This window comes from Lates calcarifer, linkage group LG11 (assembly GCF_001640805.2).
Source record: "Lates calcarifer isolate ASB-BC8 linkage group LG11, TLL_Latcal_v3, whole genome shotgun sequence".
NCBI classification, from domain to species: domain Eukaryota; kingdom Metazoa; phylum Chordata; class Actinopteri; family Centropomidae; genus Lates; species Lates calcarifer.
The window spans coordinates 1,026,127-1,039,228 of record NC_066843.1 but is presented as its reverse complement, the minus strand read 5'-3'; the positions used below and the strand labels follow the sequence as shown (position 1 = coordinate 1,039,228).

At 43.1% G+C, this 13,102-nt stretch overlaps 2 protein-coding genes across 3 annotated transcripts in view; both read left to right on the top strand.

Moving 5' to 3' along the window:
- Positions 1-412: 412 nt before the first annotated feature.
- amdhd2 (amidohydrolase domain containing 2) lies at positions 413-5,224 on the top strand. The gene is made up of 13 exons (XM_051073966.1): positions 413-518; positions 1,384-1,520; positions 1,613-1,749; positions 1,988-2,127; positions 2,221-2,275; positions 2,365-2,535; positions 2,585-2,589; positions 2,620-2,745; positions 2,864-3,008; positions 3,318-3,425; positions 3,735-3,803; positions 4,020-4,121; positions 4,233-5,224. Exons 2-13 carry the CDS (start codon positions 1,438-1,440, stop codon positions 4,310-4,312), a joined length of 1,221 nt encoding a protein of 406 aa, XP_050929923.1. The 5' UTR covers positions 413-518; positions 1,384-1,437; the 3' UTR covers positions 4,313-5,224.
- Positions 5,225-7,538: 2,314 nt separating this feature from the next.
- Positions 7,539-13,102, top strand: part of LOC108878079 (prostasin) — a 38,476-nt gene continuing 32,912 nt past the window's right edge. Inside the window, exons 1-6 of one of the 2 annotated variants that reach the window (XM_018668382.2) lie at positions 7,539-7,682; positions 8,956-8,976; positions 9,893-10,055; positions 10,795-11,063; positions 12,179-12,318; positions 12,530-12,929. In XM_018668382.2, coding sequence (XP_018523898.1) covers positions 7,628-7,682; positions 8,956-8,976; positions 9,893-10,055; positions 10,795-11,063; positions 12,179-12,318; positions 12,530-12,784 — 903 coding nt within the window. In that variant the 5' untranslated portion in view covers positions 7,539-7,627 and the 3' untranslated portion in view covers positions 12,785-12,929. Of the gene's footprint in view, positions 7,683-8,955; positions 8,977-9,892; positions 10,056-10,794; positions 11,064-12,178; positions 12,319-12,529; positions 12,930-13,102 lie in introns of those variants that run through there. The other variant, XM_051073784.1, reaches the window with a different exon arrangement.

The window sequence follows — 13,102 nt, the reverse complement described above, 5'->3', positions numbered from 1 at the left end:
ATATTGTACAGATCCTTTTACTGCAGAACTGTTCCTCATCCTTTACTCTTAGTTTGTATATTCTATTTTTATATTTATGTAGTACACAGGATTGTAATACTTTACAGCTCTGATAGAAAACACAGTGAGAACATGATGCTGATTCATTTCCAGCATTTTCAGCAGAGAAAAGTCAAATGTCGTGTTTCAGCTCCATCTACTGGACAAATGTGGAAGTGACTTCATAAAGTAAATGTCCTGTCTCCTATGAAAAGGTCACATTTTACTGCTTTTATGATCTGATTTTTATATTGATGAGGAAACTGTTAATAAGATGTAGAGCAGTAAAAGTAAAGTTGGAGAATACTCGAGTAAATTAAGTACATGAATATTTCGTTACCTTCCACCTCTCATTGCTGCAGACAGTACAGTTATTTTTCTGTTGTGGTCAGCTGACCTGCAGCTCCGCTCTGTCACATGACTTCATCCGCTTCCTCTGTTTCTTTTCCACAGACTCAGCTGAACTCTCTCTGGAGCAGGTACCGACACTACTTTACTACATTATCACCGAACAACACGGCTTTACTCACTTTTTGTCGGTTAATGGCGGAATAGTTCAACAACAGCTGCAGTAAACACGGAATGTACAGTTGCCGAACTCGGTTAGAAAATGTAGCGTTTTAACGTAGCTTGCGCCTGTATTTTGGCGGAGGGCAGCGCCGTGTTGACGGTTAAATACGTTTACATTTTAAAGAATGAAGTGGAGTATTGTGTATTTAATGTGTGCCGAGTTGTCAGCTGGGTTCTGTTCGTGCTCAGGGTTCTTCCTGTTTACTCTTTCTGTGTACTTAAATTAGGTCATAGCGAAGGGCGTCTTAAATTGGCCATTTTGTGGATGGAGTTTGGTGTTGTGCATTTTTGCGCAGAGCACAAAGTAAGTTTCCTAAACACAGTAACAGTGTTAGTGTCAGCGCACAGAATGTCTCAGCCGATGACTGGGGAGATTAATACTCGGTCTACTTATTACAACACTATTGAAAAACACTCTGAGAGTATGAAGAAGATCAGAGGTCAAAGTGCTGCTGCACCTTCTGTGATAAGGCATCAGATATGATTTAATCCTGGAGGCTTCATTTCAGTGGAAACTGAAGAAAAGGAAAGTAGAGCATCAGTGAGTTTATCTGCAGCCTGAGCTTCAGAATCAGTTTGAAGTTCATTTAGAAGAACTAAAAGAAAACAGTTGTGATGAATTCATGTGAAAAAAGTAAAATTTCTTTGAGAGAGTTTTTCAAGAATCTGGATCTAAAAAGATAAAAAAGAACTAGACACATCTCTATATCTCTACCAGACTCCATAGAGAAAAACAGGGATTTGTTTTGTTTGATCGGTTGTGTTGTTCTTCAGTCGTCTGAAGCCGAGCGGACGGATGAGCGGCTTCGTCTCCACTGAAACAGAAACATGCCGTCCAACAGATCAGTGTCCGACGCTCCCATCACTCAGTTCATCAACTGCAGGATCCTGAGAGACCACAGGCTGCAGAGGTACGACACACACAGGCCTCACAACACACACACAACACAGGGTTACACACACAGCTGACTCTGTGTGTGTGTGTGTGTGTGTGTGTGTGCAGAGAGGACCTGTGGGTGCGTGAAGGGAGGATTTTAGATCCAGAGAAGTTGTTCTTTGATGAGCAGGGCTACGCCGACAAACGTGTGGACTGTGAAGGCAGCATCATCGCGCCGGGCTTTATAGACGTCCAGATCAATGGTACACACACACACACACACACACACACACACACAGCGTGCACAGCTCAGCATCCTGATAAGTAGACTTTCTGCAGCTCGTCTGAGTCCATCGTGCTGCATTCAGGGTCCTTCAGGAGCTGATTACTCTGCTAGTTGGATTCTTAATTAATCAGTCCACTCAGTGGAATAGATGTAAATAGCAGCAGTGAGGAAAGGCTGACTGTTTGTTTGCTGTCTGCTCTGTCTTCTCCCTCCAGGAGGATTCGGCATCGACTTCTCTCAGGCCTCGGACGACGTCAGCGCTGGAGTTTCTTTTGTGGCTAAAAAGATCCTGGAGCACGGCGTCACGTCCTTCTGTCCCACTCTGGTCACGTCTCCTCCTGCTGTTTATCACAAGGTGTTTATCACAAGCTTCGCTCTGATCCTCCTGCAGCCTGGACTCAGGGTCCTGTAGAGAATCTGATTCTGATGATATCAACGTGTGTTCCAGGTGTTGCCTCAGGTCAAAGTTCACGGTGGAGGACCACATGGAGCAGGAGTTCTTGGTGAGAACAGATGTGTCAGACCTCCACCTGAGGACGAGCTTCAGTCGTTTCCTGAACTCGTTGTGAATAAAGTTTCGTCGTCTCGTCAGGTTTTCACCTGGAGGGTCCGTTCATCAGCCTGGAGAAGAAGGGAGCTCACCCGGAGCAGTATCTGCGGACCTTTCGGTGCGGGGGGGTCGAGGACCTGATTGAGGTCTACGGCAGCCTGGACAACGTCGCCATGGTGACGCTGGCTCCCGAGCTGGTCCGGCAGCCAATCGGTGGTGAGGGAGCTCTGTCAGAGGAGCATCACCTGTGTCGTTAGGTGAGTCCTGGTCCTGGTCCTGGTCCCGGTCATATCTCAGTTCGGTCTCATGCTCCGCCTCCTGTCTCCTCCTGCAGGTCACTCAGTGGCCAACCTGTCTCAGGCCGAGGACGCCGTTCAGACCGGAGCCTCCTTCATCACTCACCTCTTCAACGCCATGCTGCCTGTGAGTCCTCGGCCTCCTCGCTGAACCCTGGACCCAGCCGGGCTCTGCAGAGACCTGATGAGGTTCAGTCTGATTAATGTGATGCTGAGGCTTTTGTCTTTGCTGTGTTCTGATCCAGTTCCACCACCGGGACCCTGGCATAGTGGGTCTGCTGACCAGTGATCAGGTCCCTGCAGGGAGGACCGTCTACTACGGGATGATCGCTGACGGGATCCACACCAACCCTGCAGCTCTGCGCATCGCCCACAGAGCTCACCCCTCAGGTCAGACACTCACAGCCCAGGTGCACCGTTCAGGACATCATTCAGTTCTTATACGGATCAGGTTCTACTGAACCCAGACAGCAGGAGAAATGAAACCTGCAGACAAAGACAGTCAGGACTCAGGACGAGCCTGAACACCTGTCGTTTCTCTGAGTGACAGTCAGCAGCGTACACTGCAGGACTCAGACCCAGAGTTCAGACTGAAGCTGGACTGTAGATCAGTTAAAGACCAGAGTTGGTCTCTGATCCAGGAAACAGAGCAGAAACAGAGTTTGGTGTTTGTCACCTGCTGGTCGTCTGTGTTTTCAGGTTTGGTGCTGGTGACGGATGCGATCGCAGCGATGGGTCTTCCTCCCGGTCGTCACACTCTGGGTCAGCAGGTCATCGAGATCCAGGGTCTCCACGCTTACGTGGCAGGTCTGACTTTCTCTTTGGTTTTCTAATCGACAATAACGAACGATCTTTCAGCAGTGAAACAGCGTTTAAATATCCGACCTGAGGAAGGAGACGGACTCATGATCAGAGACAGTCTCGACCTGATGAGGTGAAGGAGGATTGTTAGGGAATCAGGAGAAAAGAATCTGACACTGACGCTTTCTTTATTCAACTTGGTACAGTTTTGCTAAACTTGGTAAAGGAAGCTCCAGTGTCTCCTTTAGAGACCTGGACCAGCTCTGATCCTGATGATTGTTGTGAACTCTGTTATCATTTCACTCTGTCTTTCAGGCACTAAGACTCTGAGCGGCAGCATAGCCACCATGGATATGTGTGTGCGACACTTCAAACAGGCTTCAGGTGAGTTCAGGTTCACCTGCAGAGTTTCAAACTTTTATACTTTGTGTTGTGTTCGAGGACTTAAAAACAGAACTGTTGATGAGTGTGGTTTGGAGCTCTGATCAGAGTTGATTTGTCTCTGCTGTGGATTCTTCTCTATGAGTTCATGAGGAGGAGGTCCCTGTGTTCAGCTCCTCCATCTTTAGCTCATCACCTTGTTACTGTGTGTGACGACAGGCTGCAGCGTGGAGGAAGCTCTGGAAGCCGCCTCGCTCCACCCGGCTCAGCTTCTGGGCCTCGGCCACAGGAAAGGAAACCTGGACTACGGCTCAGACGCAGGTCAGGGTCTGCTGCATCAGCTCAGACCAAACAAACCAAAAAACCAAACCTTTTCACTTCTGCTGAGTTAACACACACACACACACACACACACACACTCGTGTTTTGCAGACCTCGTTTTGCTCGACGACGCCCTCGATGTCAAAGCCACCTACATCTCTGGAGAGGAGGTTTGGAGAAAAGGACCATAGAAGAAGAAGGAGCGGCCGTGCTGATGGTGCCTTCAGGGGACGCTGTTTCCCACAGAGACACGGATCTGTTGAATGTTTTAATTCATCAGAGACACAGCAGAGGCTTCGTCTGCTGCTGCACATCCTCCTCCTGCACTCACAGGATCAATCGTTAACACTGAGAGGTCAGAGGTCAAATCCTGCCTCAGCTCTGTGTCAATAAGTTCAGTTTATGTTCAGTTCAGGCTGAAAGTTGAGTCAGTTCAAGTTCCCGCTCCAGCAGAGCAGTGGGACCACAGGTAATTTATCTGGTTAGAGAAATCTGCCTTTGTTCTTGACATAATGAGATGAATTCATTCGGTTATCTCCAGATAATGATGTCTGCTGTGGTCCAACAGTTTCCTGTTTGACTTTCATTTAATGTTTTTTGATCAACAGAGAGAAGAAAATTTAAAGTGACTGAAATGAAGGACAAATGTAAAAGACGAGATCCATGTGTGAGTGTTAAGTCTGTCCAGCTCAGTGTGGACGTTACAGATGCATCAGGTTCAGACAGTTCTCTGTTTTCTGCTTCATCATTTATTCACATCAGTCTTTTGTATTTTCTACTTAAAGTCGATCACTCTGTAAACAGACGTTTTCACCACTTTTACACTTTCTCTGTCTGTAATTATCAAAAAAGCCTCATTAAATCCACTGAATCAGAGTGTGTCAGATGTCCTGTACAGGCCACCGTACAGAGGATAAACCTGCAGGTAGACCACCCTCAGGACAGACCTGTGTTTGGATCTGGTCCTGAATCTGACTCGTTTCACTCTGAGCTGAACGTTGAATAAATGATTCACAGGTTTTCTTCACCTGTTTGATTTGAACCATGTTTCATAGCTGTGATTTAAAGGGAAACATTTTGGTATTAAATGAAATTTAAATCCACTGACTGAATGTTTCTGTGACGTGATTCTATAACATTGATGATGTTTCTAATAATCTGCAGTTCTCTGACATTAGAAATGAAACGTGACTTCTCCCTGAGATTCAGAGGACTAAGTAATAATACTCACATTAGTTACAGTTTACTCCACTGATGCCTGGCAGTTTTAGGGTTAGTGAAAGGTGAATTAGACACAAAATGGACGCCCTGTTTTCTTTGTTTTAGCCTGTATTTGTTCACATTTTGGCAAATGAGTGGAGCTGAATGTGCTATTAGCAGCTCCTGTTTACACCAATGGACGTTCAGACAGCTTCAAATGAAAAAGGTTTATACAGAGGAAAAGATTAAAATCGGCTCTGCAGGTACAGAGATGATGACGTCTGGTGAGTGAACGTCGAACTGACACTGAAGATATTTTGGTTTGTTGTTCTGTTGAATTTAAACTGTATTGTTTCCTCTGTTTTTTGCTTCAGGGACGAGCTGTCAGTCAGATACTGACGAGTGTCTTTAAGAGGTAAATCCAGAGATACCCTCCAAGAAAACATCCAACATCTGGATCCAGATTTTCCTCCTCACACTGATCAGGGTCAGAGTCACAGTGACTCAGTGTTTGAAATGCAGTGTAATGTAATGTTTATCTAAACGCTGATCAATGTACGAGGTAAGAGGTGAGGTCTCGTCGACATCTTCAGGTAATTATTTATCAAGGTGGAGATGTTGTCTTAGCTGATGTTAGCGGGGTTCTTCCAGGTCCTGGGTCAAGTTGGAATTATCTGCTGGAATCATTTGTCTAAAATGCATCTTCATGTGAACGTTATATGGTGTGGTATTTTTTATCTTCCTAATTTTTCTTGACATCGTGGTTGAAAACAGGTTTAGTTTCCCTCCCTCTGATCCTGAAACCAGGAAGTAAGTTAGCATGTTAGCATGTTAGCGCTTCCTGTTCCCTCGTCTCAAAGTCAGTGTGTTTCTGGTTAAATGTCTGAAATAAGGTCTGTGGTTTTAACACAAGCTCAAGACATTTTCAGGTTTTATTCTCCGACATAAAATGGGTCAGTAAATCCCCCACTCCTGATGTTTGAAGCTTTTACGTGTCTTAAAAAAGGCGGTTGCTAACGAGTGTCTAAATGAGACTACAGAGGTTGTCGGGGACGTTAACATGAAAACCCATCTACTCACCAGTCCACCTTTACAGCCTCGTTGTGTTTCTACTCACGCTCTTTCAAACTCTCACTAACTTTCTAAGAAGAAAGGCTTTTGTAGAAGAGCTCAGAGCTAAATGAAATGACCAGTTGGAAGCTTAGTGGTGGAGACGTTGACGTCATGTGACCGTGGTGTGGTTGGTTTATTGAAGGATCAGAAACTGTAGTTGCTCAGTTTATTTTCTGATGCTAACTTCAGGGTTGGGTTCTTGAGCTGAACATGTGTCCGTGTTAATGAGAGCAAGGTCCTGAAACGTTCCTGACACATGGTTTAGATTTTTCCTGTATCAGCCTCACACAGTATTTATCTGGAGGGTCACAGTGTGTAGAAGGTGGAGACCTGTCGTACGCTCCTTTTCTCCATCATGTCAGGGGTGCGTCCTGTAGTGTCGTAAATCAAAATTCATAATAAGCTAAACAAACGTGACTCTGTGGAGTCAAGAATTCAGACTGATTCAAGTCCTGTAGATAAAAATATCAGTGTGTGTTTGATGGTTTTATGGTTTCTGCTGATTGTGCTAATTTCCAGTCAGGGCTAATAAAGAAACCCTTGACCTCTGACCCCTGAAAAAGACGAGCCTGAGCTCCGACTGAGGACGATCAAACTTTGTGAGAAATCAGTCACTGGAAGTTATTTAAATGTTGTGTGTCCCAGAAAATCCATTCATTCATTCTTATTACTGTTACAGGTTATTGATTTACAGTCACACAGTCTTTACCAGTAAATACTATGAGCCACACCTGTGTGCTGTCAGCTGCTTCGTCAGGGCCGTGGAACATTATCACGTCTTTGTCCTTTAACTTTACAGCCTCTTACAGTTTCAACACTGACTCCAGACAGATCTGACCTTCACAGAAATGATTCTATTATTCTACATTAAAGTTATACACAAACACTGACCAGAGATAAGGAATATTTAATATACACTCTCTGATATGAATCATTCAGATGGATTCATTAGTCCACAGTTATTTTAACATCACATATTTCAGTCTAGAAAATGATCAGTATTTCTTTTCGTAGATGTTTTTGCGTCTTTGTCTCAGGTGGTTTTGTGTCTCATTGGTCGATGAACGTCCGTCCCTCTCTCAGACCAGGTTCAGGTGAGTGCAGGTATAAAAACCCTGAGTCTCTTCAGACTGACACACCTTCTTCTTCTTTACTCCCCTGTCCATCACCACACTCAGTCTGAATATCACAGCATGGAGGTGAAGCTGTTGGTCTGTGCTGTCGTGCTGTCGGCCTTCACAGTTACAGGTGAGTTCTGTTAGATTCTGTAAGAAGTCTTTGTTTTGTGTTTGGAACAAATGGACTTTTCTGTTTCAGAGTAACTTCCTATTGAGAGGAAATGTATTTGTATTTATTATTCACTGTTTTGAATCACACAAACTGGTTTATAATTGAACATTAGAATAAAAGTAAAAACTCACTTTAATGGAAGAAAAGTCTAATTTCTCTGGTGAACTAATGAATGAAACCACCCTGAGTGTTTTTATGTTACATTTACTTCAGTAAAATGATCTGAAGTCTTCTGAAGGGGCTCACACTGTCACGTCAGCTGTGAAGGTGTTCAGGTCTGGACTGATGATGTGAAAACCAGACCAGGATCCAAACAGGATCATAAATAATGAACAGCCTCAGTTTTAAAGGGATAGTTTGTAAAATATCTGATTTGTTTTCTTGCAGAGAGAGAGATGTTTGATCCATCTGAAAACATGAAGCTACTGCCAACACCTGGTTAGCTTAGCTTAGCATAAAGACTAGAACCAAAGGGAAACTGTTAGCCTGGCTCTGTCCAAAGTTCTCCAGCTCCTCTGACGCTCAATGATTAACATGTTATGTCATGTTTTTTTGACATGCACTGTCCTGTCTGCCAGGAATTACCTTTATACACCAATAAACTGAAGTTTATTGGTGTATAAAGGTAAACTGAAGTTTATTGGTGTATTATTGGTGAAGGATGTAATCTCTGGCTGGATTATGCTCAAAGCTCTTCTGTTATTGGAGTTATCAGTGGCAGCACCAGGAAGTGGTTGGGGTGGAGGCCAGGTGTTTAAAATGACTGTCAGAGCCAAGACCAGGTCCACATCCAGAGTCCTGTCTGTGGTTAGGGACAGGAGAGATGGTGGTTCTGGTTTTGTGTCCGGTGGCAGGGACGTTTCCTACAGAATATTTTTCCAGTTCAGCTGCAGTTCAGTTGTATATGAAGATAATTCCTCTCAGCATGAAACTCTACAGGCTTGTGTAATTAAAATATTTGAGGTCAAAGTGGCAGTGACTGATTCCAGGTGAAATTTGGCAAAGAAACATCCAGTCACAGTTCTGTCATGTGAGCTGTTAGCGTTGCACAGAATTCAGCTGATATGAAAAATAAAACAATTCGACACATGTTCAAACACCGTCTTAGTGCTGAAATATAACTATAAAGTGAAGTTACAGGTTCTCTCTGAGGCGCAGGTCAAACTCTAAATAACCTGTCAGTTTGTATTAACTCAGTGACTAAATGTCTTTTTTACTGTGTCTCCCACAGGAAACAACGCCCAGTTAGACGGTGAGTTTTCTTCTCATTCTTTTCAAACAACCGTTGGACTGTCAACATCAATCCTGTTCTTCTCTGTGGAGGAGTTTTCTGTCTTTTTGTAGTCACAGTGCAGCATTTTGTGTCCTTTGTGTTGATTTGACTTTTCACACTGTTAAAAACTACAACCTCTTTTCTTTAGAATAAAGAACATTAGTAGGGATTGTTTTGGCACTTGTGTTTATTATTAAAATTATCACTTTCAGAATCAATAATCATCAGTTCAGGTGACAAACGTGTTTTTTTTTTTTTAACTCATCAGTGTTTTTTCCCGACAATATTTTTGTTTCATTTCAACCACAGAAAACACTCAGCGAACAGCCTCAAACTGAATATAGAAAAAGAAAGAAACATATATGCATAAAAGAAATAGAAATAGAAATTAAGAGTAAGTAAAAATATGATGCCTCATGAATCACTAATTACTGCTCCACGCCCCATTTTCATTCTTGGTAAGAAAATCTTGTGTATAGAGTTATGAAGTAAGAAATTGCTTTCAATGATAAATAATAATGAAATAAATTGTATAAAACTCTCTCAGAATCTTTCATACACTGATTGTTTGCCTTTAAGTAGATAAGTTATCATCTGTACAGGTGAGGTTGTAGGTGCGGTTGTAATCAGGTCTGATATCCATTCGCTGAACTCATCAGTTTAAGTTCCATTAAGCTCAAACCTCCCAGGAATCTTTCTTTTTGCTGATAAAAAGGCGGAGGCTGCACTTCCTGCTCCTCCTAGAGTAAAACACCTGAGTCATACAGGTGATGCTGAAGGACTGTGCTCCTGTCCTGTACTCGTTGCATCTACAGGACAAACAGCAAAAGTTGACGCTGAGTTACTTTAACTTAAGTTAAAACAGCAGATGAACTTGTTCACCGTTTCCCTTCAGTTTGTGGCATCGCACCGCTCAACACAAAGATCGTCGGGGGTGAGGATGCTGCTCCCGGGGCGTGGCCCTGGCAGGCCAGTCTGAACAGGAACGGCAGACTTTTCTGTGGAGGCTCCCTCATCAACAACCAGTGGGTCCTGACGGCCGCTCACTGTTTCCCCAGGTGAGCTCTGACATCCCTCACACCTCAGTCCATCAAAACCATCAAAACTATCAAAACCAGTTCAATAAACGGATTAAATGTTGTATCGACTGTTCAGTCACACTGAGTCTTTACAGATTTATGTTACATTTACATTTTCTCTGATTGAAAAGTCTTTATTTGACACGAAGAACTTTGTACCAGAAATAATTCAAGGAAAACATGTAGTGTTTGTTTTCATATCTATAGGAAGAAACAACCACAACTTACTTTGACATGTATTAAAGACAAAAAGTTTCCATCACGGTGTAAAACATCACACAGGACTTTCGTGACATTAACTTAATGTAAATGTTGAAGTTTTGATTTGATTCGACTTCAGATGTCTGTTTCTCATTTTCAGACTTCAGACCTTATAAACATGATTGTTCAAACTTGATTGTTTCTCTACATATTCATTAAAACAATGTGAACCATGAGGAAGGTTACTGAATTCTGGGACACTCCTGTGGGTCTGAGGGTAGGGATAAACAAACCTTTAAGTTGAGTGAATAAAATATACACAGTAATTACATTAGTTTGTGAGAAGAGATAAGTTGATTCTACTGAATGATGTTTTACAGTGAATGAACGCCAATAAAACTGTGAGACAATAAATAAAATAATAATAATAATAAAGAAAGAATGAATCAGATTTCTAAATATCAGCAGATCTGTTGCTGTTTACATCACTCACACGTCATCATGTTGCTTTTCTCAGTATCACCACTTCTGGTTTGATGGTTCACCTCGGACGTGAGAGACAAGAAGGCCTGAATCGTAACGAGCAGTCCCGGACAGTGACGCAGATCATCAAGCATCCGCTCTACTTCAACACAGGATTCGATTACGACATAGCCTTGTTGAAACTGTCCTCACCAGTTCAGTTCAACAACTACACCAGACCCGTGTGTCTGGCAGCGGCCGACAGCATCTACAAGGAAGGGACGACGTGCTGGATCACCGGCTGGGGACACATCATGAGTGGCAGTAAGTATTAATATTATTATCCAATCAGTGTTAACAATGACAGAATGAGGAAGAACTGAATTCACAACTAATCTTCTTCGTGGTCTGCACTGTTTTAAACAACCACAACTTAAACAGGATTATTCTCTTTAATCTACGAAACAGAGCGAGTCTTCAATCTGAAAGAATCTACACTGGTGATAATAACTGATAATATGCTGATGATGTTTTTTTAGAAACTTAATTTAATGAGTTGGAGTGAACTCTCTGCAGTATAGATGCAATCAGAAAGTTCTGAGACTGAGCCAATAACAAGAAAAACTGTACCTGCCCCTTCAAAGTCGTTCTGTTCTCTAAGAGCGTCAAAGACCATCTGCGACTCGTGCTGGATCTCCTCCACTTTGTCAAAATGGCGACCCTTCAGCTTAAACATAATGTTGGGGAAGAGGAAGGAGTCGCAGTGGGGAGCGATGATTGTGTTGGTGCGGCCTAAAACACAAATGTGTTGTCATGATGAAGCACCCAGTTACCATCGCACCACAGTTCAGGTCATTGGTGTCGACCCAGAATGAATTCATGGTGCGCAACCCTGTGAATGTCAAACAATGAGCATGCTGCTGTTTGCTCTCTACTTCGTAGCTATAGACCAAACTCTCAGTCACTGTTGAGAACCCTTCATCATGAGTTAGGGTCATCCCGGACCTGTTGATGGAGATCCTCCAAGGCTTTCGAAACTGTGCTACTGTTTGGGGGTCAGGAGCCTGGAATGAATCGTAAATATTCACCTTCAAGTCGTCACAAAACACGAACAACATATGTCCAGATGTTGAAGTTATCGCTCGCACCTGCAGCATTCACATTACCATACTGCTCTCCATTCATTTGCTACAGGAACAGTCTCAGAACTTTTTGATCGCACCTTGTTCAGGGTATAAAATACAGTAAGTACATCCAGTGTTAGTTTTTGACATTCAGTGGGATTTGTTGACTGATGTCCATCTTGTATTCTGATCTGGGTATGATACAGACAAACATATCTCCCCAAATGTGAGGTAGCACTTTCTTTTTAAGATTTAAGGGCGTTCAGGCCTTGAACTATCAGTTCTGTAAATACTAATGTCTCTTCTCTTTGTCAGTTCCCCTTCCTTCAAATCAGATGCTGCAGCAAGTGAGTGTTCCCGTCGTGTCCAACAGTCAGTGCAACAAGGTCTACAGTGTGATCACAGACAACATGCTCTGTGCTGCTGTGCCTGAGGGAGGGAAGGACTCCTGCCAGGTGAGTCTGTCTGCAAAACACTCGTCCAGCAACCGATACAGTGATACAGTTATATTCTCCACTTTACAGCCTTCAGTGATTTACTTTGTCTGGTATTTTTACTCTGTGGTATTATCACTTTTACTTGAGAAATGGATCGGAATACTTCTTCCACTGACTTTAGTGATTTTCAATGAATTCCTACATTAACTGTCTTGTCTGGCCTGTGCAGGGGGATTCAGGCGGCCCCATGGTGGCTAAAGATGACACCAGGTGGATCCAGGGTGGAGTGGTGAGTTTTGGAAAAGGCTGTGCTGAGGCCGGTTTCCCAGGAGTCTACGCCCGTGTGTCCCAGTTTGAGCACTGGATCAGAAGCCAGATCACCACTAACCAACCAGGGTTCGTCTCCTACTCGAGCTCATCCAGCATCGGTCCAGCCGCTGGAGTCATCCTCCCTGTTCTCCTCTCTCTCTTTTTCCTCTCATAGGAGGTTTATCAGGTGTTTGTCAGGTTAATGCACCAGTAGTCAAATAACTAAAAAAATCCAGGTGAACAAAGTTTATGGTGTCATTTTTACTTTAAGATTAATGTGTTATAAAATAAATAAAATAAAATCTGTTTATGGTGTGAAATATTTCCATTTGTTTCCAGTTCATTTTTCCTGTATTTTAGTTGTTTTACAGAAATGCGAAAAAGTGGGTGAGGAGTTAACGTTAAGAAAGTGATGCTTGAAAATGATCGCTATGACTAAGGAATGTTTTCATTAATCTTCAATGAATTCATTGTGTGTAAAAAGAGGAAAATG

Excerpts from the sequence above, each read along its gene's own strand:
- amdhd2 (XM_051073966.1), top strand. The coding sequence starts at position 1,438 with ATGCCGTCCAACAGATCAGTGTCCGACGCTCCCATCACTCAGTTCATC. Across the intron at positions 1,750-1,987 it reads TATAGACGTCCAGATCAATG|GAGGATTCGGCATCGACTTC; the intron begins GTACACACACAC and ends TTCTCCCTCCAG. Across the intron at positions 2,276-2,364 it reads ACATGGAGCAGGAGTTCTTG|GTTTTCACCTGGAGGGTCCG; the intron begins GTGAGAACAGAT and ends TCGTCTCGTCAG.